General features: G+C 43.9%; 2 protein-coding genes across 14 annotated transcripts in view; both read right to left on the bottom strand.

Annotated features, from left to right (window-relative positions):
* Positions 1-8,871, bottom strand: part of DIP2A (disco interacting protein 2 homolog A) — an 85,773-nt gene extending 76,902 nt beyond the window's left edge. For all 5 annotated transcript variants that reach the window (XM_027703216.1, XM_027703215.1, XM_027703214.1 and 2 more), the window contains exon 1: positions 8,753-8,871. In XM_027703216.1, coding sequence (XP_027559017.1) covers positions 8,753-8,849 — 97 coding nt within the window. In that variant the 5' untranslated portion in view covers positions 8,850-8,871. The remainder of the gene's footprint in view (positions 1-8,752) is intronic.
* Positions 8,872-11,868: 2,997 nt separating this feature from the next.
* Positions 11,869-25,616, bottom strand: part of PCNT (pericentrin) — an 80,763-nt gene continuing 67,015 nt past the window's right edge. For all 9 annotated transcript variants that reach the window (XM_027703211.1, XM_027703213.1, XM_027703210.1 and 6 more), the window contains 11 exons: positions 25,087-25,300; positions 24,451-24,601; positions 21,967-22,677; positions 21,077-21,354; positions 20,714-20,813; positions 18,431-18,595; positions 17,490-17,728; positions 16,308-16,396; positions 15,455-15,614; positions 13,907-14,034; positions 11,869-12,268 (listed from right to left, as the gene is read on the bottom strand). In XM_027703211.1, coding sequence (XP_027559012.1) covers positions 12,225-12,268; positions 13,907-14,034; positions 15,455-15,614; positions 16,308-16,396; positions 17,490-17,728; positions 18,431-18,595; positions 20,714-20,813; positions 21,077-21,354; positions 21,967-22,677; positions 24,451-24,601; positions 25,087-25,300 — 2,279 coding nt within the window. In that variant the 3' untranslated portion in view covers positions 11,869-12,224. The remainder of the gene's footprint in view (positions 12,269-13,906; positions 14,035-15,454; positions 15,615-16,307; positions 16,397-17,489; positions 17,729-18,430; positions 18,596-20,713; positions 20,814-21,076; positions 21,355-21,966; positions 22,678-24,450; positions 24,602-25,086; positions 25,301-25,616) is intronic.

The following is a 25,616-nucleotide window of genomic DNA, read 5'->3' on the forward strand; positions in this document are numbered from 1 at the left end:
AAATGAAAACTTGGGTTAAAAAAAAAAATCAGAAAAAAATGCTCAAACCTAAATTCTCGCTTTCTTCAAATACCTTTTCTGAAAGAAAAACAAAGGGAAAAATCTTTACTGAGCTCCCATCTCTGAAAACAGTGAATATTCTTTGCAAAATGAAGTAACTCCCACCAAATTATACAAAAACAACTCAAATGAGAAACTTCAGTAGTTTCATCAGGCAACATGTAACTGCAAACAAACATTTTCCCTTTTCCTGACCCTGCCTTCCCCTGCGCTCTCGAGACATGACCCAACAGGTTTTCTTTGCAACAACACATTCCAGCATTTTCTTCACATTTCCTACTCCTTATAATGTAAGGTGGAAATCTCACAGTGTGGGACTTTGACAGAATTCTGGCTTAATGACAGGAAGACGATATGGACAGAGCTGAAGCTCCTCCAGTTATATCCAAACCACCTCCCATAACAGGTTTTCATTTCTCCGTAAGCAAATAACTTTTCAAAACCTATCTGATAAAACGCTGAGTTGGCTGGTATTTTCCTTATATTTGATGAATCCTAGAGCTGTGGGGCAGTAACATACTGATTATGACTCGTGGGAGTTTTCATATTTTAAGTTCTAGAAGGACAAAACACAGCTACAACCAGCAAGGCCAGCATTTCATTCCAGGCTGGATCCGGGACAGATTGAAGGAACAGCCACACAGATACAGGCAGATGCTGAGGAAATTTATTTTGGGTACAGATTCATATTGCAGCTAAGCTGAATTATTGGCACCCTCCTTCATCCTTCTGCCCTCAACCCAATCCAGCTCTGAGGCCATCTGGCTATAACTAGGTAAAAGGAAAAATAATTAAAAAAATCAAATATTTGAGCCACGGTGAATGATAATAAAAAGCCAGAATGAAAGATGATTTACATCTATCTTCATAATATCACAACACCAGCTATTAGTTTATTTTCAGTGTCCATAAATAACAAATTCTAGAAGAGGTAGATTTCTGTCAGACACTAGCAGCATCCAGCAGGAACACTGAACAAGAAGTCCCTGCTAGTGAAGGGATGAGGCCCAACCAGATTCACAAGTTGTTGGAAGTCCCTCCAAGTTCTTAAAGGGATGTACACAGAGACAATAAAATAGGAACATCTTGACCTTCAAAAGGTAACAACAGACACGGACGATTAAGAGCTGCTTCTTTCTTCAGTGAATTGTAAAATGCAGACACTGGCTACAAGGCACAAGCTTCAACACAGGAAAACAATAACAACAAAAATCCACAGATTTGTGAGAAAGTGGTAGAAGGATACGATGAAGTTTTGGAGGCTTTAATGATTCAGCCACACATTTCGATTGGTCCCCTGAATTCTGCATTGCAGAACTGCTTTCTTCAATCTCAGCACAGGAAAACCATACACTCAATTTTACTGCACCCCGTGCCGGGGTAATGGTTGGACTCCATGATCTCAGAGGTCTTTTCCAGCCTAAATGATTCTGTGACCTTCAAACCTGGGTCTGCAATCATCACTTCAAGAAAACTCAGGCAAATGCACCGAGTTTATGTTTCCTCGAGAGCTACAAACCTTGTGCCAAGAAACTGTCAAATACTTTGATATTTATTCCAAGGTAAATACACAAGTTCTTAATAACCAAATAACTGTCATGTAATCAGAGAGACTGAAATGTTTTGCCTCTCTCTTTGCATACTTAAAAAAAGTCTTTCTTCCAGTAACAGAATGGGGTGATCCATCTGTAACTCAGCTGTATGAAATGTCACCAAGCAGGCACCTCGGGCATCCTCCCTCTGTGTCACACTGTTCTTCAGCCCAAGAGATGCCACAGCCCTTCCTCAATGAAATCATGTTTCAGAAGAATAGTTTATTCCTTTAAAAAAACCCCAACTAACCCAAAGAAAAAAAATGCCCCAACATCATTTTAACTAGCAAACGGGAAAAAAAAGTCACTTCATGTTCTCAAGACTGACAGAACTTCATTTAAGTATGGGGGAAGGATGGGGAGGTAGAACACAGGACAGTGATCAATGTTAATTTTATAAAGGTCTATTTACTTCATAAATATGTGCATTTATGATTTTAAGGAAAACTTATTTTTGCATGAGAACACGTGGAAAAAATATATTTAATTTAATTTTCTTAAAGTACAGGTTGCATTCCTACCATTGTTCCGCACAGGTTTTAACCTTCCTTGACAAAGCAACATATAAAAGAATAACAAGATTTTTTACTCAGACACAGGGAAGAGATTAATTTAAACACTAGTTAACTACATCAGAAATCCAAAGGGCAACCAAAAAAAGCCCCAACCACCTAACTGGTCGAGTCTGAAATTCTGCTTTGATTGGAAAGGAAGTTGATGACCTAGCACTCCCAGTTCTCCTGGTTGGGCATTTGCTGTTTCCTCTCAGTGATAAAGGTAGCAGCACAGATTTAGTCCTTTCATTTTTTAAGCCTTTAAGTGCATCAGCATCACTCCTAAGCTGGAAGCCACAGACAACAGAATAAGAGTGGATGTCCTTCTGCAGATCCTCACTACTCACAAAAGTGTTTCATTAAAAACAGCTAAAGGCAAAAAGTGTAAAGATGCTCTCAGCTAAGATTAGACAGCTTGCTCATCCTCCCATGTTCCAGAAGGTGGGAAAGGAAAAAGGGGAGGGAGGGGCAGCAGAATAACACTGATGGAAAATGAACATGATGGGGGAGTGGGAACAAGAGTGAAAGTGAAGGTTTGTTACAGGTGAAAACCACAAACAACCGTATTATTCCACCAGCACAAGTGTTTTCCAGTATGGGTGCTAATATTTTAGGTCACCTCAACAAGAGCCCCTACACTGCTCCTCACAACCTTCCAAAATACAGGAGAGAACAAAAAAAAAAAAACTGCTCTGATCATTCAGCACATCAGACATGGCAAGAAAAAGAAAATGGGTCAATCTGCTTTACTCTCCCAATGCAGAAGGGTTCAGAGGACTTTGAACTCTTCATGCCACCTCTGGTAACTGCCACCTCTTAAATCTCTAATTTATGAGTTAATTCTACTGAGGACATAGCGAGGTGTGGATAAAACCTCTGCTGTAGCACATTTCCCACCGGTGACTGAGCAGTGACAGTGTGTTCCCCTTTCTGAGGAACACGCTTTTCACTTGAAAAAAAAAAGGATTCCTTGTGTATGGTAACCACAAACGGCTTGCAAGGGTAACTACCCCATGCCACAAGATTGCCCTGAAACAAACAAACAAACAAATAAATAAATAAATCAAGACCCTGCCTCCCTGTGGACACAGCGTGACTGTTCCAGTCACAGACCAGGCCTAAGGACACAAGGTAGCCTGAAGGACGTCAGCCAGGTGCCAGGACCTGCACCGGGTGTTCAGGTGTGAGAACAAGCTTTGTAGGCTTACTCAGTCCCCACGGGCATTTGGCAAGCCCCAGGTACTATCACACAATTAACAGTTTCTGCTGGAGAGCCCAGAAATTAAGCAAGAAGGATGCTGCAGGTTAAGTTTCACAGACTGCCATCTGTCTCCCCAGTCCCAACAGTTCTTCCCACTGACAGTCTCAGATCGTATTTATTACCATTAAAATGATAGCAGAAGACTTCCATAGCAGAAAACTACCACTTTAAGAACAGAAAAAAAACTCCCAAATACCATGTTTTATCACAAGAATAATAATATGTGAGTGTGTGTGTCTCTTCCTCACCAATTTCACATACAGAAATTTAGTACCATGCAAATACTGCCAGTGTAACAAAAGCACTTAAACTTCTCAGCTCTCATCACTACCTTTAGGTTTTATAAGAAGGGTGTACTGACCAAAAACAAGTACTATTTTATCAATTTATTTAAAAAAAAAAATAGACTTATTACAAAAGTATTTGCTGAAGCATTGCTGGAATATTTCCAGTAGCCAAAAATGTCAGACATTAAACACCTTTAATTTTTTTCAGGAAATACTTCATAGCTGATACCTTCTTCCACTCAGGAATTACCTGCAGTACTCAAAACATGCCAAAAAAACCCAAGCCCCACAAAGGAAAAAAAAACAAACCCAAACCAAAACACAAAAAACTCCAGAGAAAGCTTCCTTGTCACACACACAAATTCTTCCTTTCTTAAATGGGAAATAAAAAACTGGGATCAAAATCATGTGAGAGTCAGCTTTCACCCCAGGCAGATGTAAACATCTGCTGGGGAACCTGCACACTGACCACTCCATCTAAACTGCATCATTTGCCACTAAAACTCAACCAGGCTCAGAAGAAACCTAAGAGCATTGTGTTAGGAGTTACAAAATACACACCCCAAATAAGCCAAGGAATAAGATTATAATTAAGATTGTAAGCTGCAGGACAATACATTTCCATCTCAGGACTATGCCTGTAGCCATTTGACAGAAGCCACCGAGAGCAGCATTCCCCATCTGGCAATTGGTGGAGTAACGAGACAGATTTGAACTAGTAAAAAAATCTCTTCAGCCTCTTTACAGTAGGTAATCTCTGTTTAGAGTTTCAGCTTAGTTCACAGAATCGTTAAGGTTGGAAAAGACCTCCAAGATCATCAAGTCCAAACTAAGACTCATCTACAAACTCGTCGCAAACAGAAGAAAACCCAAATCCACGTATTTAACGTTTAAAGCTGTTTAGAAATTCAGACCAAAAAAAAGTGTTGTACCATTAACACGCCGGTCAAACACCATTTCGGAGTCTGTACACCCACATTTTTCTTTTCTCAGCTTTTACCCCGATTTTACTGAACACAAATCCAGTGTTGTGCATACAAATGGCCCAGCCTCAGTGGACCCAGACAGCAACAAGCACAAAAATTTCCAAGAAAAGAAACAAACGTAGTCATATGCTCTTGTAAGTCCCTGAACTCCTGTCTGAGGTCACTGCCACCACCAACAGTTCTAGAAGACAAAGCCAACACAAGCTGACTTCAGGTCCTCATTCCTACATGGACACCTAAGACAGTTTTATCTTTGACTGCTTTTCCTATGTATCTCGTCCTTAGATGAGCAAGGAAAAAGAGAAGCATCTTCTGCCATAAATAACCTGGAAGAAGCAAAAAATGACCCAATTCCACATCCCCAAGGCTTAGGGGAGTAAAAGTGAAGCTGCTCAAATGTTGCCCTACTCTCTTCAGAAAGAGGTCTCCAAACGTCAGGAGTTATTTTGGCCCAGGAAGGGCTTCACGATCTCTCAGGCTTTTCTCTGTTACCCAAAACATGCATCTCGTTGCATAAGCCAGCAAAGTACAGCTTTGTGTGCCATGGAAAGAAAAATGCAGCAGAAAAACTGGGAAAGCTCTGAAAAGGAAAAGAGTAAAAATGAGGACAAGAGAAGAGAGAGTTCTCTCTGCACAAGAGAACAGTCCAAAGTTGTTTCAAGGCATGGCTTTCAACTGAAATGTGGTTTTCATGAAAGTACAAATTATACAAGCCACATTTGTGTCTAAATGAGACCTGCTCTTCAAAATTATCATACCTTAATAAAAAGCAGTGCACAAGTACACTTAGATACATAAAAATACACACAAATGTATGATGCGCTATCATAGAACAGGTACAGGCTTTAAAAAGCACATTGATGCTTTTCCTGCAAAATCTCCACTGCCAACTGGAATTATTATTTTTTTTAAGAACCATTTATAATCTTAGCTCTCTTTCACAACATAGAAGAAAACAACAACAACAACAAAAAACCCACCAGTGTTTTACAGTGACTAATAAAAAAACATGAAGTACTGGAGCTGCACAGCACCCCCGTCATGCTTTGACACAGATCCTGCCAGGCTCATTAGAGAACTCTGCATCTTTCCATTACATCAGAAAGCTGCAGCATCTTACAGTCTTAAGGTAAGCAAGCTTAGTCCACAGATCCATCAGCTGCAGCTCAGCTTAGGTGCCAGGCAAGGTCTCAAAATTGTCCTTACCTCCCAAAAAGGTTGTGGCACATCTCTTAGTTTTCTTAACAAAATTCACATCTTTTGCTCAACAAGAAAGAAAATACAGCGTTGATGTAACAAGGTATCACAGCAGCATCATTCTAGGGTAACTTTTTTAACCCCAACTATTATTTTTCCAATATATGAAGAATACAAACAATGCCAATCAAGAGATTAGGATCTTGGAAAGGCAAGGGATCCAACACAGTGCACGTGATTGGAATTGCAGCATGAGCTGGCATTCCATCCCCATCCAAAACTCTTCTCAGTCAAATGCTTTATTTAGGATTTTGAGTTGCCTTTAGAAAGTACCAATGTACTCGCGTCTCCATTCTGCTCTACATCTAAACACAAACGCTTCTCCCAACTTTTGCTACAACAACCTGGGGTAAAATCAAAGGGAAAGATTAATCATCTTCCTATTTATTTATTTATTTATTTATAAGTGAAAATAATGTAATCAAAGAGAACAGACGTACTCCTGCCTTAGCACAGTACATACAACACTTCAATTAACAAAGTACATACACAAATTAGAAAGGAACTTGCTCTTGTGTTTCTTCCTTTCTCTTTCTCCCTTCACACATCCTCTCAGATGATGGGAACATCCTCCCAAGCACTGACCTTCTCTAACTTGCGGCATATGCAGCATAATCTTAGATTGCTACTCCTTCCTCTCCAAATGAGCAAGTTCTGAGCATTAATGACAGAGGGGTCCACTAAAAGCTTCACATACAAACCTCAAGCGATGGCAGGACACGAGCACGTAACACATCACCGGGTGGCGAAGAACTACTTGCAAACGCCTTCAAGTCTTTGAGGAAAGGCAGAAAAGGACTCACATCTAAGCTCATAAACTAAGTCTTTGGAGTGGTCAAGAAATTTGAGCTCACATAACCACTTTATCCAATCAGTGAATCCAGCAGCGACAGAGCAATACACTTTCCGTATCAGACCCCCTGCACTAGGACAGTTTTCAACCACTCCAGGTGTTTCACAGGTTTAACATACTGCAGACCTACCTGCTAAAAAACGCTCCATTCGTTAAACACACAGTCAGGAAGTGCACAGCCCAGGAGCCAGCCCCAGGAACCCCGGCTGACCTGCACACAGGCACACAGGAAGAGCCACTGTGCCCAGAGTGGCCACGCTGTGAGAGCACATGGTCCCAGCTGCACACACAGCAGAGCACAACTCACGGGAACTCCTCTTGCACAAGCACCAGGGCATGCCAGGTACTGCTTCCGACCGCGCTGGCAGGCGTGCAGCGACAGGTTACACCTGGACAACAAAGTTACCCATCCTACACCTTTCCCCTGCTGCTGCACCAGAGGTTCCACACTGGAGGTGAGGACAGAGGACCTGTGAATCATTTCCGAAACCATGACCTGAGTCAGGCAGTGTATTTAGGTGAAATAATCCTAGTTTTGCCCACCTGAACGTGCTGATTTGAATACTGCAACACCTGAGGAGAGGACTGAATGCTCCCACCCCCAGGACCGTGGACGGCATTAACAGGTTTTTAGCTCTTCTATTCCAATGTGCAGCTTGACAATGTAGCTGAGGAAAATTCAGCGAGTATCTGCTCCCAGAAAATGTTGCCTCAGTCACCTCTGCACTGCCATGCTCTCCAGCACCAAGTGCCTACACCTGCCTGTCTGCAGGACACGCCATGCCAGGGGACTAATGTGCAAAAAAAACCCAAAACCTCCCCAGCCCTTCACCAAGATACCATGTCCAATTCCCACTGCAGTCACAGAAGGGTTGTTACCACCAAACACCGGCCTGGAGGTGAAAGGGAAGGAATGTTTCCTTTTGGGGACTGAAAACTCACAGAATGGTCACCATGACCCTTTGCCTGGCATTGCATCTTGCCACCTCTGACTAAGGGCTCATTACGGCGCAGGGCTGGAGTCTCCCTTCTCTGGAGCCACACTGGGAGAGCTGGAGGTGTTCAGCCTGGAGTAGAAAGGCTCCAGGGAGACCTTAAAGACCCTTCCGCTGTCTAAAAGGGTTCCAAGAGAGCTGGAGAGGGACTTCGGACAAGGGCCTGCAGCGACAAGACAAGGAGGAAAGGCTTCCCACTGACAGAGGAGAGAGCTGGATTGGACATTGGGAAGAAATTCTTCCCTGGGGGGGGGGGGAGGCCCTAGCACAGGTTGCCCAGAGAAGCTGTGGCTGCCTCATCCCTGGAAGTGTCCAAGGTCAGGTTGGACAGGGCTGGGAGCAGCCTGGGATAGTGGCAGATGTCCCTGCCCAGGGCAGGGGGTGGAACAAGATGAGCTTTAAGGTTCCAACCCAAACCATTCTGTGATTCTGTGGCTCTACAGAAATGGAGGGAACATCACCATATTCCTGCCTGTATACACAGGGAAGCACAAAAACGTTGGGAATTAATGAGAGATCCAAAGCGAGCGGTTTAAGGTTTCAGCTACAGTTAGGAATAGACATTAAAACTAAAAAAAAAACCAAAAAACAACTGTCTTTCCAGCGCATCCAGCCGCGCGCTAACCGGCCGTTTGGAAGCGCTCCCGAGGGAGGCTCCGCCGCCGCTCCCAGCGCAGGGCCCGCGGGGGGCGGCGCAGGCCCGGCCGCCCGCTCCCGGCCCCCGGCCGAGGGCTCCGGTGGGAGCGCAGCCCGGTGCCCACGGGCCCCGCCGAGGGGCGAAGCCGCCGCCGGCCCCAGATCCCCCTGGACAGCACCGCGCCCGCACCACCCCGGGCCGGAGCCGCCCGCGGCCTCCCCGCCGGCCGGGCCGGGCCCCGCAGCGCGGCCGAGCCGCGGCCCCGCTCACCCTCGGACAGCTCCAGCTCCAGCTCCGCCAGGCTCTCGCGCACCTCGGGCGGCAGCGGCACGGCCTCCAGCGCGCAGCCCCCGCGCTCCGCCGCCATGGCGCGGGCGGGCGAGCAGCGAAGGGACCCCGCCGGAGCCGCCGCCCAGCGCTGCCGCAGGTGGGGCCGGGGGCGGGCCGGGGGCGGGCGGCGGCGGTCCCGGGCCGGGCCGGAGGGGAGGGAAGAAGGGCGGGAGCGAAGAAGGGAGGGAGGGGCCGCCGGCCCCACCGCCCCGCGCAGCCGCCGCCGCAGCCGGGGTGGGCCGGGGCCGGGCCGCCGGGGAGGGGCCGCAGCAGGGCCCGCCCGCTGCCTCATCCAGCTGCTGCCTTTCCCCTTCGCCCTTTTTCTTTCCTCTCCTTCCCCCTTCTTTCCTTTCTCTTTCCTTCCCTTTTCCTACCCTTCCCCCCTTTCCCTTCCTTTCCTTCCTCTTCCCCTTCCTCTTTCCTTTTCCCTTCCTCTCTCCTTTTCCCTTGTCCCTCCCTTTCCCTTTCCTTCGCCCCTGCTCTGCTGAGATCACTCCCTTAAAGTACCGAAACTGCCTGTTCCCTCCCCACTTCTTTCCTCCCAACAGAAAATAGGAACTGCCACCGAGCGTGAGGCCCCGGCTCCTCCTCCCGCCCCCCAACCCCCAGCGTGTCCCGGGATAGGATATGGAGATGTTCATGCCATAGAACTCCAGTAGGACAGCCTACATGTAAAGTGGTGCATGGGACTGTATCAAATAAATAAATAAATAAATGTGTCTTTCCTAAAGCCAACCACCTCTCAAAGGGCGCTAGAGACCAGGAAGAAACGCTTGGTTTGGAGCCGTGTTGAGGCAGTGGCTTTTTCCCATGCAACCACAAGTTCCAGTGTGAGTGGGTGTGGCAAGACACCATGGGCATGATGAACTTCTGGCATTCCTGCAGCCTCCCAATGACTCGGGCAAAGGCAAATCCAGGACCTTGCCGGTGGTCCTACCAGGACTGCTCTGCCAGTGAGAATAACTTTCCTGGAACCAGAAAACAGGGAAGAAATCTGGGGAGAAGTTTTCTGCTAACAACTGCTTCTGTGCAAACCAGCTACCCCACTTGGGGTGATTGGGTTCACGTTGGTATCACATATGGGGCTTCCAATTTCTCTGCTCATGTTACTGAGGTCAACACGTCACGGGAGAGGGTGCCCTGTGCGACTGCCCTTCCCAGGGCACAGGCACACCACACCAGCACTGGGAAAACCACACTGGTTAAAACTTCATCCCCGATACCAGGCAGAAATGTTTCTGCTTCCACTGTCCTTCAGAAAGCCATCTGTGGGTGTAAGGGAGCTGATGGGAATGTAGCCACAGGTAACACATTACCTATAGCTCAGATGAAAGACTGCCCTGCCAAGGCTTGGGAAGAGCCCTGCATGTCTTGGGACATAAGAAAAACCCTGTAGATTGATTAAAAAATTTGCCAATGCAAGGCCAAATTCCCTTGAAACAGAACTGATCCCTATGATGTGCCAACTGCCCTTTTAAAGGTAATTTTTAATGTCCAACTAAAAGTGCCAGATTTTAAAACTAGTCTTTAATTTGGATTTGCAGTGTCAGTAACTGGCTCACTCTGAGCACAGGTCCTCTGGTCTCACAGCCTTGCTTACAGTCAACATTGAACATTCAGGTGTGACTATGCAATTACAGATTTGATTTAGTGCCAGTTCTGAATTCTGCTCTAGAAATGCACATTGTTCCCAACAGAGGATAAACTCATGCTGTGCTAAGCAAAAAGGGCACCAGCACCATTCAGTGTGCAGTCTGACAATGCTGCATCGAGTCTTAAGATTCCTAGAATCTGATTTTTAAAAGAATTATGATGCACTGAGCCAGCATGAACTGTCAGTTCAAACTGGTTTAGAACTCTAGACCAAAAGTATGAGGAGGCACTGGGAAAGGTCTTACCAACATCCAGAGGCAGTAAATCACCAGTCTGCTGAAGAGCCAGGACGGCACCTCTATTGTATCCAGCACAGTTCAGGAAGAGCAGTCCATCAAGGTGGGCCCCATGTAATCCAGACTCTTCCTTCACTTAGGGCTGATCCTGGAGCTCCACAGCATTTCCTCCACATGGCACAGATGCTCTTGGCACTGCTCATAGGCCACAAACTGCTCCTCAGCCCTGCCTTGCCCCTCGACCAGCCTCATGTCCCACCCCACTTCTTGGGGGCCAGGCTCCTCTATCTTCAATCTTCTATCTCCACCACCTTTTTTTTTTCCAGAGAACTAAATGGTGATCTACCTGACAGATACATAAGGGCTTACCAGGACCAATATTGGATAAAAGCAGTTAAATAAGCAATGAAACAATCTGAGACAAACACCAATATATAACAGTCAATACCCTGTAGAGAAAAATCTTGTAATAGGCTGTAGCAGAATTATCTGCCTCCAGAAGAGATTTTTCTGATGCTCCAAAGTTAAACACCACATCTGCTTCAAAGGCAGAGATTTCATGTTTCCAGGGGGTTAAAATACTTTTGGTGTTATAATTATGCTTGTACTTTTTCTAAAGAAATACAGAAGTATCACAGAAAGAAGTCTTATTCAGCATGATATTTGGAATCTCTCTCATTTTTGCACTGAGACATTGTGGTTGGAAATGGATTTACCACCAGAATGCCTCTCTCCTCTGACCAGCAACTTCAGACACATTTGGAACCGTCCCCCTGAAGGTACCTGCAGCACAAGGTACTGGACAGAGGGTAGGATTTGCAACCAGGAGTTTCACTTACACTAGAGATAGATAGAATTCAGAGGTTTTGTTTGGTAGGTTTGGCCAAAAATGCAGACAGTTAAATAAAAGTCATGAGCCTTTTGAACTAGAGAAAGGAAGCTAAAAGTGTCCAGAGTAAATAGGACAGACTGAGGGAGGGAGAACTTACTGTCAAACCAGAAGAGCAAACCCTAAATTCACAGATGGCTACATATCTTTGATATTTGTGACAGTATTTGAGCTGTTCCTTTACTCAGAATGATCCTACAGAAACATTAAAGCCCGAACAATTTTAGGAACAGCAAAATGAGTAAACAGGTGAGGTGAAAGCAAATAACCATACGATGTAAGAATTCACTAATGAAATGCCATTTTAATAACTTTTTTTACAAGGAATCCATCTATACACTCTAGAAAAATAAACACCACAGAGACTTTTTGCAGCTTACAATACAGTGATGCAGTCACACTTCAGCTGTTAACTTAGAGTAATTTTACATGAGAATGTAAAACATCATTCTTAGAGAAAAGTAAGTCCCTCTTAAGTACTAAAAAATAATAAAAAGAGTCATATAAAAATCTGCTGTAAAAGCACTGCCCTTTATTCAGTTGCACAGGAGATTGATTGCAAGTGCCTCTGTTCAGTAAGGACCAGCTCAGAAGGAAGCAGTAACTCACAGGACAGATTTCATAAGCATTCCCATCACTTCTTCATGCTTCTCTGACGAGGTGAGCCTGGCACTTGTCCTAAATTTAAAAAAAACCCCAAATGAATATTAGAAAACTGCTTGTGTTATGAAGCAACAGGGTGCAGTTAGCAGCATGTAATTTCTTCAACGCGCTTCACACGAGCTACACTGAAAGCAATTCCCGTTTTCACGAGCCACTTAGGAGCAATCCAAAACAGGATTTGAAAGCTTACACGTCTGCCAAAGCAAACCTTTACACACTGGGCCCAGTGCTCCATCACAGGCCTGCTTTATCCACAGTGACAGCTCGACTCTGGCACTCCTGTGGTGATTCTGTTGCTGGGCAAGATCTTGCCACTGAGTAGATGTCCTAAAGTTCATTAGAAACTGGGAAGTCATTTGGCTCACAGAACTGTTCTAAAGGTTGCAGTGTCACTCTGTAATGCCTGACATCATCGTCCTGGTAACATGGAGATGACAGAAATTATATGCACTTTCCACAGAATTTCTATTCATGCTGTCTCAGTTGTCGAATACTTATCACACGCTTGGAAGCAAAATACCTTACTTCAATAAAGGCTATCAGGTTTCAAGTTTAAAATTTATTTATCTATCTGTATCTGCCATACAGCTGCAGTATTTGTGGAAAAGAACTTAACTCCCACGAAGTCATAGTAATAGAATTTCTAGGTAAAGCCCTGCTGAGATCAATGTCGAAGTTCCCAAACTATTCCCATGGAACAGGTTGCCCAGAGAGGCTGTGGACTCCCCCGTGCCTGGAAGTGTTCAAGGTCAGGATGGACAGGGCTTGGAGCAACCCAGTCTAGTGGAAAGTATCCCTGCCCATGGCAGGGGGGTGGAATGGGATGATTTTTAAGGTCTCTTCCAACCCAAACCCTTCTCTGTGGATGTGTCACTGCAGCTGTTGACTTTAGTGATATATTTGGGCAAAGGCTGAAGGACAATTACAGGAGGCAAGTCCACCTGGGATACAGCAGGTGATGATGGTTATGCTTAGGCAAAGAAAAATGTGAGTATGTGCAGTGTGGAATTGAATCCAAACACACTCCACATCCCCTCGGTGCCACAGCTAAATATCGACCTGGTCATCTTTTCAGCTCTTGGCTGCAGTCCAGAAAATAGGTGGAAGTGTTTCAAATAGCACAAGCTAAGGTCCACTACAATCCTTTGTGTGCTCTTTGATCAAGCTTAGAACTAGATGGCTGGATTTACCAGCCTCCAGATTTTATTTTTTTTTTAATCTATTATGGAACATAAGGAAGTGATAAATGAAGGAAGCACAGGAAGGGAAGTTTGTGCTGCAGAGAAAGCCCTGCTCAGCTATTACAACAGCTCTCTTTGACTCTAAAGCAAATTAACCCTCTACAAAGCTTCATTTAAACTGCAACATTCGCTTATTTAGACTTGGAAACAAAAGTGGGGACAGAAACCACATTAAATTATTCAGCCTTACCTCTGAAGAATTTCACTATGAACTTCTTTTGAGAAATGCCATACCTGGACTAGTTTTAGATACGATTCACAAAAAGGTTTCCTTTCAGAAACTTAGTTGTCCCCTACCAATAATTATAATTATTCACTAAAATGATGTTCTTTATGGGCAATATGTACAAAGAACCTTGCAAAAATCAACCCAGACTTCTGGGAGCTGTGGGAGCAAGAAGGTGGTTCTTACCTGGCTGCATCCCCCCCAGTCTTTGCTGGATAACCTCCAAGCGATGGATGTATTCTGTGAGCGATCGTTCGGGATCGTGAGGTGGCACAAGTGACTTTTCTGAAGCTGAACTTGGGGACGGATGCAATCTTAAAAAGGAAAACAAATTATTTTCTTCTTCTTCTTATGCTATAGTCTCAAATATACACAGTAAAGTTACATTCGTACAGGCAGGAATTCCGGGCAAAGAAAAGTGGAACAATAGTAAACACCACCACCACCAAAAAGTTATGTATACAACAATATAGACTGGGAAGCTTTGTATACAGGGGAGTCAAAAGAAGGGATGTTTTGGTAAAAGCTGGAGTATTTCTGAATCTTCACAACACGAAGTCCCTTGGGTAAGAAAGATGTAGTCAGAGGTGAGTCCAAATGGCCAAGTGAGACAAGACCCTCTACACAGAAGGACCGAGGAGGAGCTGCATGCAGGTGTACACACTCCTCTTCAGCAGGGAAAATACTACCTTGAAGGCCAAGGTTGAAAAAGGGGCCCCTTTAGATGGGTCTCCCTTCTGGGCATTAACAACAAATTCTAAATATTAGCAGACATAAGGGACACTGTGCAAACACACTGCTATTTGTAGTTTGGATTTACTCCTTTTCCTTGCACCTTTCCATTAGCAGGAGGTAGCTCCTATCCATCCCTTCCTTCTGTATAGCTTTGCCAGGACACAAGAGCAGCAACAGGCATTGTTTAGCCTACCTTGGATCCACATCAGACCTGAGCTGCCACTCACTCAGCCACACTGAGCATCAGCCAGGGCTGCTGTTATTAACCTCCTGTTACACACCGTAAGGGTGACTTTCCTTGGCAGGGCCATCAGACCCAGACATGTGTCATGACAGAGGAACAGGGTGGGGCAGAATTAAGTCTTTTGGGAAATGCTTGCAGGTCTCGAACTCTCCGAGACGTTTTGCTAAATTCCATGCAAACCAGAACACCACCTGGCTGTCACAGCAAGCACTGTCTGTGCCCCACATCAGTCAGCAATGCTGAAAAACCTACAATCATTTGGAGCATCTCTTGTCTTTGCATATTCCTAGATCACCACAGCTACTTCTCTGCTGCTATTTTTTTTCTTCATTTTGAAGAAAATTCTTGCCTGATCGTTGGGAGTTTCTAATTTAGCCAGGAGGTAAAGAAACAGAGAACACATCCCAAGATGATGGGGCTGAGACCAGCTACCTCCCATGTCAACTCCTGCAAAGGCAACAAGAATTGCCCTTCAAAGCAGGCTAACAGACACCCTCTGTAAATTCTGTGCTCTGCCCAAATTAAATTGGGGAACACCCCTAGGAATGCTCTCAGTCCGAGAACATCAGACACGATGCTTAAAGCAGACAGGAAGCTTTGTTCTCCTGTACCATCCTGAAAGAAATGAAAACATTTACTAGATCCAGGAAAACAAATTCCTCTTCTTGTTCAAGTACCTCCTTCCACGAGCGATTCCATTTTTATGGAAGGCTGTCTATGGGGGGATTAAATCCAGGCAGGGATGTCCGACTGACCTGTTGTGCGAGCGGGAAGAGGATCGCGGGGAGAGGCTCCCAAATCTTGCAGCGCTGGTTCTGTGGCACAGCCCCATGTCCCTGTCCCGGGTAGGGGGAGAGCTGATGGGAGCAGCCAGGGGCTGCTGCTCTTTCAGAACTTCTGTTCTAGCACCAGAGGCTGTGGCAAATACAAAAGGGTTAAAAAACATGCGCTGGGAACCGTTCAGGCTGTCAGAAACAAATCCAATACACCCACGAGAACCACAGCAGAATACAGTAAAGTCTGGGTTTAAATGCAGATAAATACACTTTCTGCAGCTAATTGGTTTTATGGTTTGGGGGTTTTTTGTTGTTTTTTTTTTTAATTTTTATTTTTTAAACCAGTTTTAACAGAAGTTCGACGGTATTTTGCAGTGAGGTTTTAGAAAGTTCAGCATTTGAGCATTCAAGTTTCCTAGGAATCACACCACAGTGGGCTTATGTAGGAAGTTGGTGCTTTTTTTAAAAATAAGTATTTCCAGTAACTTAGAAACAGTGAAAATTATGTAGTATCAGGTAAGGCAAAATGCACTATTTCATCTCAATTTTGTTTAGTGTTGAAAAGGCACAAGTAATGGAATATTACATTAAGGGAGACAGTTCCAAAGTACTGGGTAATGCATTAAGATGTTGGTTGAAATTCTTACAAAGACACCCATGAGTAACTCAAAGGAACAGACAACTGTTCCTCAAGTAACTCAAGTCCTTACTGACCTGCATCAGACCATCCATCCATCTGCTCCACAAAATAAACAGATTTTGACACTTTCAAATGAAACATGTCACTAAAGAGAAATTAAGATAAAAACAATGCACTTGTCCAAACACTTACCTGTGTTACCTCCTACACTGTGAGAAATGCTTTCACCATGTGTGCTCTTCCTGCCGACTTTGTTCCACTTTTTCACCAAAAACTTTAACCTTAGTAAGAGAACAAATTTGTACAAGAATTAAAAATACACAAAAATACAGTAGATTTTAATATTATTTGTTGGCATAGAACACACTAAACAACATAAGTAACAATCCTAGTGGGAATGAAGGGAGAATTCTTCAACTTCAGTCTTTGGAATGTAGGTTTATCCCATTTTACCCTGCAATGATCCTTGACCTGCTGCAAAGGCTTGCCTGTTTTGGCTGTGCTCCTCCACTCTGTTCCTAATCTCTAGAGAGAGCTCTGTGGCAGCTCTTCCTACCTGAGAAGAGTTTGGAGGTCACTGTTGATATTGCTGTCATTATGTTATTCATGTCAAAGACATTGTGTCATCTCCTGAAAGAAACTTGCTACTAATCATTTTTACTAGACAAGGAAATTGCTCAGAAATAACCACCTATTACATTTAAAACTACTTTCTTTTTTATTAAATGGACTTAAAAGCCATTAGCAGATGGCATATTCTCTCACATACAGCTAACAAAACCCATTTGGCAGTGACAGGGTATGACAGAATCACGCCCAAGGAAACACAGGCTGCTGGATTCCAGAGAGAACCGTCCCTGACAGAACACGTTCTGATACAAGGCAAACTATCCAGGGAGACCAAGGAGGTCAGCCCTGAAAGGACTTCAATTTGTAATGGCTGTGCACTGGTTCCAAAACATATTGCAGCTTTTTCATAGAATTATGGAATGGTTTGGGCTGGAAGGGACCTTAAAGGTCTGCTCATTCCATCCCGTGCCATGGGCAGGGACACCTTCTACTAGTCCAGGTCGCTCCAAGCCCCATCCAACCTGGCCTGGGACACTTCCAGGGCAACCTGTGCCAGGGCCTCACCACCCTCACAGCCCAATACTTCCCAATATCCAATCTAAATCTACCCTCTTTCACCTTAAAGACATTTTTTATATATCCTTAGTTTAGTACGGATCAAACTCGGCTAACGAGTCACGTTTGAACCAGCTTTGGAGACTGCTTTTGCTTAACATTAATGCAGGACAAGCCACAGGAGCTATCAACCTTTGACATTTCCAAGGAAACACCATGTATGAGAGACAGGGAGTGTTTTGGCTTTACCTTGATATGGCGATGATGGCCCTGACCGCACACCTGAACTTGGTGAAAGGCCGGGGCCGGGACCCGGAGAGCTGCAGGTCTGCAGGCGAGGGGTAGATCCCCATCCGGGCGATGAGAGAGAGGGTTGCCTGCTCACAGTCCTGAAAGCCACCCAGAAGCAGCAAGAGGTATTTCTTCTGATAAACCAGAGCCTTTCTAAAGCTCTCTGCTCGAATGTACTTCCTGTATAATCTCTGCAACTGCAGAAAGAAAAGGAACATTTGCTGCTGTTGCAAAAACCCAGCCACAAACAAGATGTCTTCAGGTCAAACATCCAGGTTGATACAATTCTGTACACAGCTAAAGAACACCCAAGTTTGGAGTGCCAGACTGCCTTAAATCTCCTGACTGCTTTCAACCAAAACTGTGATACTCAAAACTCAAAAACAGCTGAACTCTTTAACAAAGAAAATGAAATGGGCTTTAAAAAAATTAGCCAGAAATCACGTGGGGAAAGATGCCTATCAGACTTGATTACAATCAAGATTTAAAAGTATTTAAGATTAGTGGGGTGGGGTTTTTAAAATAATGGGTGTTTTCTATTTTCATGCTTAGACAAGAAATCTGAGTCTCCCTCTCATTTACAAGTAGAAAGTCCAAAGATCCAGGTTACTTTTGGTGCAAGAGTCTGTCTGCCACTAAGGCAGTTCCAAAGGAACTTCTCTAATGAAGTACATATGGGGAATGTTTCTAATTTAAAATAATACCTAAAACTGTTAATTTATAAAATCATTTTTTAAAACAGCAGCTGAAGATTACAGCAATAAGTGAAAGATAAATACCATCATCTGATAGATCCTTTTATCCCCAGCAAATTGGGTTGAAATGACACCTCCTGAAATGACACTGATGGCTCTCCAAGCTCCAGACAGCCCCTTTTCTGGCCATCCCCAGCACTTTACCTTAGGATTGGAAGTTTCTACCACTGGCTTGTTTTCAATTTCAGCATTTGCTTTTGCCAGTTGGGATTCAGCCTGTTTCAGTGCGTTCTGCAACACGTTCCTCTCTCGCTGCCAAGCCTCTCTTTCCAGCTCTTGAACAGACTCACCATCACCTGTAGATCTGATCTAAAACAGAAATCAAAAGGAAGTGAGCCACGATGGGTTTTGCAAATTACTTCCACAGTCAAACATCTCAAAACAACTAAAACCTAACTTTATGAAAAATTAAAACATAATGAGCCTGAAAATCAGCAATGGCATTCAGGTGTTAAACAGCACAATGGGAAACTGAACTGCATCAGAAGTCCTTCTTAAGAAGGAATTTTTGTTCATCAAGCTCTCTCTTCTCTGATCAGCCTTACAAGGATCCCATTCCCTTTAATGATGGAAACACATCAGCTGACTTTATTCTATATCCACAGGCAGCACAGAAATTGTGAAGAAAGATGTCTGTGTACATGCAAAACCAAGCTGTACATACAGCAAAACCAAGCTGTGAAGCATCTACAGAAATAAATTCTAAAAAAAAAAAATAAATAAAAAAAAATAAAATAAAATCAAATCACATTCAATCCATCCAATCCTTAGAAACTGTTGCCCAGAGAAGCTGTGGCTGCCCCATCCTTAGAAGTGTTCAAGGCCAGGTTGGATGGGGCTTGGAGCAACCTGGTCTAGTAGAAGGTGTCCCTGCCTACGGCAGGGGGTGGAATGAGATGAGCTTTAAGGTCCCTCCCAGCTCAAATCATGCTGTGATTCTGTGAAATTAAGTTTTGTGGTAAGTCATCTCTTTTAAGAATGAGACCCAGGACTCCAGGTCCAACTCTTCATGATAGTTGTGCCTTCATAACCCTCTTTGTATCAACTACAAATGTAATGGTCAACAGTTAAATCAGTGCATGGTGCAGATCATAAAAGAAATAAAAGTAATTTAAGGCAGTTAATGTTTTATCCCTTGAAATAAAATCTATACATTAGAGAAGTACACACAACTGAGCCCAGTTTCTCCTACCAACTTATTACAGCCTAAGCAAGGTTGTGCTGAAATATCTGAAGGAGTTCTACATGATTCATCTATGCACTTAATATCCACTGCATCACGTGGCATCTGATTGACCAGATGACTCCATATTCACTTGGGCACAGATTTTTCACGCTGGCATTCTGCCAGGTTCCCTGTCCATTATTCCCCCATTTCTCACAACTCAAACAGATAACAGCAGTGAATTCCCTTTGGTCTCCAGAGCATGTGGTTCAGTACCTTAAAGGAAGGAGACATTCAGGAAGGAGACTGAAGGAAAAAGGTGATTCTGGTGAAAAAAAAAAAAAATCCAAGCCAGAAAAGAGGACAGAGAGGGCTATGTAACTGCAAAGCTGACAGAGGGAAAATATTTACTGTATTTTGTAAGCAGGTAGACACAGGGAGAGTTACAACATGCCCAGGCAGCTTGTCACGCATCAGACTTGTGCTACAAGAGCACAGGAGGGCAGAAGCTACAAAAGCATCTTCCTGTATCAGACAGTCCATAACTCCTTCTCAAACCTGTGTTTTCTGGAGATCAAGCAGGTGAGAAAATAGAAATCTGAATCAAACAGGAGCCAAAGACTGTTAGCCCTAAATCCCCAAATTTTGGCTGAAATGCGGTAAAAGATCTGTCTATGATGAGAAAAAGACATACAAGTGCAAAGTTATCTGGGGAATCAGATGGAATCTAAAAGTTATGTTTTCATAATGTATTTTGTATTAATAGACCTGAGCTCGGTCTTTGATGTTCCCTGGGCTTGTGTAAAATATTTGCAATACTGCAAATATCAGTCAGAAGAGCCCTCCCAAGGTGACAAACCACTATTGTGCTTTTTTGGAAAGTACTTGACATTTTGATCAAAAACAACTGTCTCTGGATGCTTAAGACACTGCAGCAACACATCCCAGGGCTTGTGATCCTTGGACATGCTACATATCTAAGAACAAATTGCTGTCAGAAGCAGACCCTGCAATACAACAAAACAGCAAGAGTCAGATATTAAAACTTGTTAATAGCATGACAGTGTGAGTACAGGAGTACACCTTCTTTCCCATTGCCAAGGCAAACCAGAATTTTCCTCAGAATGTTTTATTCAAAAACAAATGGGAGGGAGGAAAATCCATCAATCAATCAATCTATCGATCAACTTACATGTGTGCTGCAATCCAAAGAATACAGAAAACCTTAGTGATAATCAACAAATACATGCTATTTTCCTTACCTGAGATGCAGGAGACAATAAATCTGATTTTAGTTCCCTTAATGTCTGTAGTAAAGAGGCCACAGCTTCATCATTTGATGCAGACCAATCGTGAACCGTTCTGTTAAACAGAAGTACCTTTTCAGTATCAGGTTTATTTGTGATAATGTTAAAGCACATTTGATTCTTTCTCCCTACTGGATGACCTTTAAGTTCTGAGGCTTTACTCATGCACTATTCATCACACAAACTACCAAATACACAGAAATTAGCAAGTTCCATTAATTTTTAAGAATTAAAAGAGCACAGGGCTCTCAGCCACGACCGACACAAGTTAAGAAGCAGGATGGAAAGCAAACCACTGTTTTATGAACAACAACTCACTTATCTAGAGTTTTATAGATGAACTCGTTCAGGTGCACAGCTACAAAGAGCAACTGCTGTCTTATCTTCTCCAGCTGTTGCTGCTGCTGCAAATGGGGTTTTTCAGTTTCTTTTGTCACAGTCTGTCTGGCATTCCCATCTTTGTTTGAGGTACACAACAGCTCTTGCTGATGGTTTGGAGTTGGAGGATTTCTTTCTCTTTCTTCTAATACTGCCAGCATTTCCTGCAGTTCTTTAATTCTTTGTTCATCCCTCTGGTGCTGCCGTTCCAAGTTTTGCTATTTGAACAGAGTAAGTAGTAATTAATTGCATCTTATGCATACACACACATCACACCTAACCAGCATATCCATCTGGGTGTTCCTTAACTCACAGATCACTTTTGGGGGAAGGGTCTAGAGGACTGCCTTCGGGGGCCACCAGGAAGCCATTTAATGACACTGGAGTGGGCATTATCTCCATCCACTTTCCTACTGGCAAGTCTCCACAGAGCCTGCAAACCTCTCTCCTCTGTTACAAATGAAGGAGCTGACAAACTAGAAGGGTGAAACCAATACTGTCACAAGCCATGATTAGGAGCCCAGTTCAAAATAAGGGCAATGACATGAAACCTGGTTTGGTTCCATCCTGCACAGTTTAACCCCTGTTCTTCTCCACCTGCAAATAACCAGCAATTCCCAGCACAGGAAAAGATATAAAGATCAACCTCTGTCAACAATAAACCCAGAAAACAGCAATGAGAAATGCAGGAAAAGAGCTCATCTAATGCATTTTCCAGAATGCTTTGTTTAACAGAGGGAAACATTTCAATGAAAGAACATCATCCACAGGGCTAAATCCCAATGGATGCCTTTTTCAATCTAAGGCAAGACTCACAGAGACATTCTCACCATTCTCTCCCGATCTCTCTGCCAGTCCTTCTGTTTCTCTAGCTCTGTCTGTTGCTGCTGTCTCCACTCCCTCTCCTCTTTCTTATGCTTATCTTGCTCTTTCAGCATCTTGAAGAGTGACTGCAGTTGTTCCCAGTCAGCTTTCATCTTGGACTCTCTTTCCTTCTGGGCCTCCAAGGAACGGATCACCTCTTGCTTTTGAGCCTGAAGAGACTCCAGCGTGGCTCGCAGTTTGTCACTGACCTCCCTCTCCTTCTGGGTTTCCTCACAGCACATCTGTACCTCAGCCTCCAGCTGCCTTTTGGACTGAATGGCCTTCTGGTGCATCTTCTCAATAACAGCAGCTAGCTCCACAGTCCGGGACCTCTCTTCTTCCAGCTGGGCTTGGAGCTCTTGGACGAAGGCTTGTTCCAGCAGCAGCTCCCTGTGCTGACAGGAAGCACCTTCTTTCACTCTCATGCTCAACTGCTCTGTCAAAACACGTTCGTGGTTCAAGGAATCCAGGAGCTCCAACGAACGGTTCTTCTCAGCATCCAAGTTTTTCTGTAGCTCCCGGAGTTTGGTCTGTTCCTGGGACAGCAGCGCTTCGCAGCGGGAGTGCTCGATCTGCAGCTCCTTGCGGAGATTGTCAGTCACTGTTTTCTCGTGCTCCAAGGACACGACCAGCTGCCGATTCTGCACCGACTGCACATCCAGGGCAGCCTGCAGCTCCTGGGCAGGACAGGGGAGAACACATCAATATTCCAGCACAAACACTCATTTGTGGGGCTGGCAGGCATTTGGCAATTTTCAGCCTCCTGTTTTATCCAGGAAGATATTCGAGACTTTCAATAGAGTAGTTGAGGTATTAAAAAGTTTAATTTAAAACTACAAGTGACAGAAAAATGGCCGTTAGCAACCTGGCACCAAGTAACAAACCCAAAGATTGTCATGTTAATGTATTTGCCAGTACATTATTTCTTCTTCAATTAGTGAGAGCCTCATTAGGAAATCACTGTTCTTTGCATCACTCAGTCCCATTAATAAGTGACATCTGAAGCAGCAATAACCCATGTTGTTTAAAAAAGAAAAATCTAAGCAGTAAGAGTAGATGTAAAACCTTAGGATTTTGCAGCCTATCTCTTTAAAGCATAGAGACTGACAAAAATAATCACAGAATGGTTTTGTTTGGAAAGGACCTTCAAGACTATTTCATTCCACCTCACCTGCCACAGGCAGGGACACCTCCTACTAGCCCAGGTTGCTCCAAGCCCCATACAACCTGGCCTTGGACACTTCCAGGGATGGGGCAGCCACAGCTTCTCTGGGCAACCTGTGCCAGGGCCTCACTCCCTCACAGGGAAAAACTTCTTCCTTACACCTAATCTAAATCTACCCTCTTTCAGTTTAAAATCCATCCCTAAGTCCATTTTGGGAGCCAGCCTCTCTTCAGAAGGAAAGGCAAGGACTGAAGGGGCAGTCCCAGGGAATTTGCAGACAGTCAGAGATGGCACTGCTGTCCTAGTAGGGGGGTTTAGCCTGCCTCCCCCTGACAGCACCACCTCTCATCTCCTAGAAACCCAGGTCAGATGCCAAGTGGCAGCAGCCCCATTCCATAACGGGGCTTCAAGAGATGATTTGTGAAAGCCAGACTAATCTGCTGCACAACTACCCTTGGGGCAATGCACTTTTCTTCTGGTCTCTGCCCTCCCTGCATGAGCAGCTTTCTGAAAAGATGGAGGATGTAAGCAGCATGTCCTAACAAAAATCTCAACAAAACCCATCCACAAACCTAAACACCTACCAGAAAGGTTATGGGAGAAGCCAGGCTACAAGGAAATAGTCAGAATTGTGTTTCCTCATGGCATTTAATTAGAATTGTTTGGAGTTCTTTGATAGAGATTAGTTTTGGGGTTTAAGTTTAAAAAATGGTCTATGTTAAATCTTCTTCCTTTTCCAGTCACTGTAGGCTTTTTAAAAGCACTGAGTCATTGCTATCACAGTCTTGGAGAGAAAGCTGTTCACTTGTCTTCTGTTCAATTTAGAAGGGAACAAGACTTTGGTTAACCTCCAAAAATGAATGTTATATTGGAAAGGCTCCAGTTGCTCTCTGCCAAGCCTATGTATCAATGGGTGGTTTTCTTTATAATCTCAATGATCATACACATCACACCCTTATGGCAAGTTTGCTCTGCAACTAAGGGTGCAGCTTCACAGTTGCAGAATCTGGCTGTCCCTGCTCAGCAAGAGGCAGTACCCAACAGCTGAAAATGGAAAATGGGAAAGGGAAAAAAACACTGAGAAGATGTGGGGGGGAGAGGAAAAGGCTTACAACTTCTGCACGTGCAATTAATGAAGGTAACTGAAAGCTTTAATTCTGTGAAAAAAATGTGCTGTGCACATTCAGAAGAGGTTGGGGGGGGTTAACAGTTACTAAACAAAAATACAAAGAAGGCATAAATAACCTGCTAGTTAACGTCATGCCCCAAGGGAATTGGGCGTTACCTCCAGAGCCTTTGTCTTTTCATCCTCTGCTTTCCTCTGCTGACGCTGTTGTTCCTCAAACCAACCTCGGAGCTCAGATTCCTTCAGCTGTTCAGCCTGCAAGTCTCCAAGTGCAGCTGCCAAATCCTTTCCTTTCTTTTCCAATTCCGAACTGCAAAGTTCAAAATGACATATCTATGTTCAGAACAAAACATCCTTCACCAGCAACTGCCAACAAGACATTTTGGGTTGCTTTCTCTGAGTTGGTCTATTGATTTGTTTCTTTAAGGTGGCCTCTGCTCTTTCTTAAGAGAGTCAGTTTTCAAGTGGCATCTGAAATCATTTACCTCCCTGCAAGCCAAGCTAGAAGAATTGCTCTACTTAGCAACAACTAAGATAGGGAGAAGTTATTTTTCCTGGCAGAGCAAAGCTGTTGTCCTGTGAGAGGAAAGAAAAACATCAGCATACACTAGGAAGGGAGTGGGGAGGGAAACATACTCAGGAATGACAGAAGTTAGTAAAGAAAACATATCCCAGAAAATTAGGAGGTTAGTTTTCCTCCCTGTGTTTCCAAGTGCTAAGCCATTTGTGTGTCCAATTACTACAAAGGTCTCTCAGACCGGCTGATAAATCAAATAAATTAATAAATCTACTCACCGTAACTGATTTATTTCCCTCTGAAGCTCTTCCAGGGATTTCTGCAACCTTTCGTTCTCTTGCTTACTTTCATGAAGTGCTGATTTCAGGGCTGCTTTTTCTTGGTTTAGGACATCACATGTTCCAGAGGCTCTTTTCTGCTCTTCAGAGAGAGTGCTCTGCAAGTCACTTACAATAGATTTTTCCTGCTGAAGCTTATATTCCAATAATTCAACTAGGACAACAAAACATTAACAGTTATTTATATTACAGATAAATTGACAATATTATGTCACACTAATTCAAATTGGGAAAAAAAAGAAATCAGCTGTATTAAAGTGTTCTTATCTGGAGAATTAATTTCTTTCAAAACATTAAAGGAAAGATGCACAAATACACTGCAGCTCTGCTGCTAATGGACCAGGCAAAGCGAGCAGAACATGAAAGCTGGGTGAGACTATGACTCTATGATTGTGATATACTGTAAGTAACCTGTTACTAATGGATTCTAAACCCCATTAAGCAAACCTATCCACTTACAGACCTATTTT

This window comes from Neopelma chrysocephalum, unplaced genomic scaffold (genome assembly GCF_003984885.1).
Source record: "Neopelma chrysocephalum unplaced genomic scaffold, ASM398488v2 Primary Assembly neopelma1_211, whole genome shotgun sequence".
Taxonomy (NCBI): Eukaryota; Metazoa; Chordata; class Aves; order Passeriformes; family Pipridae; genus Neopelma; species Neopelma chrysocephalum.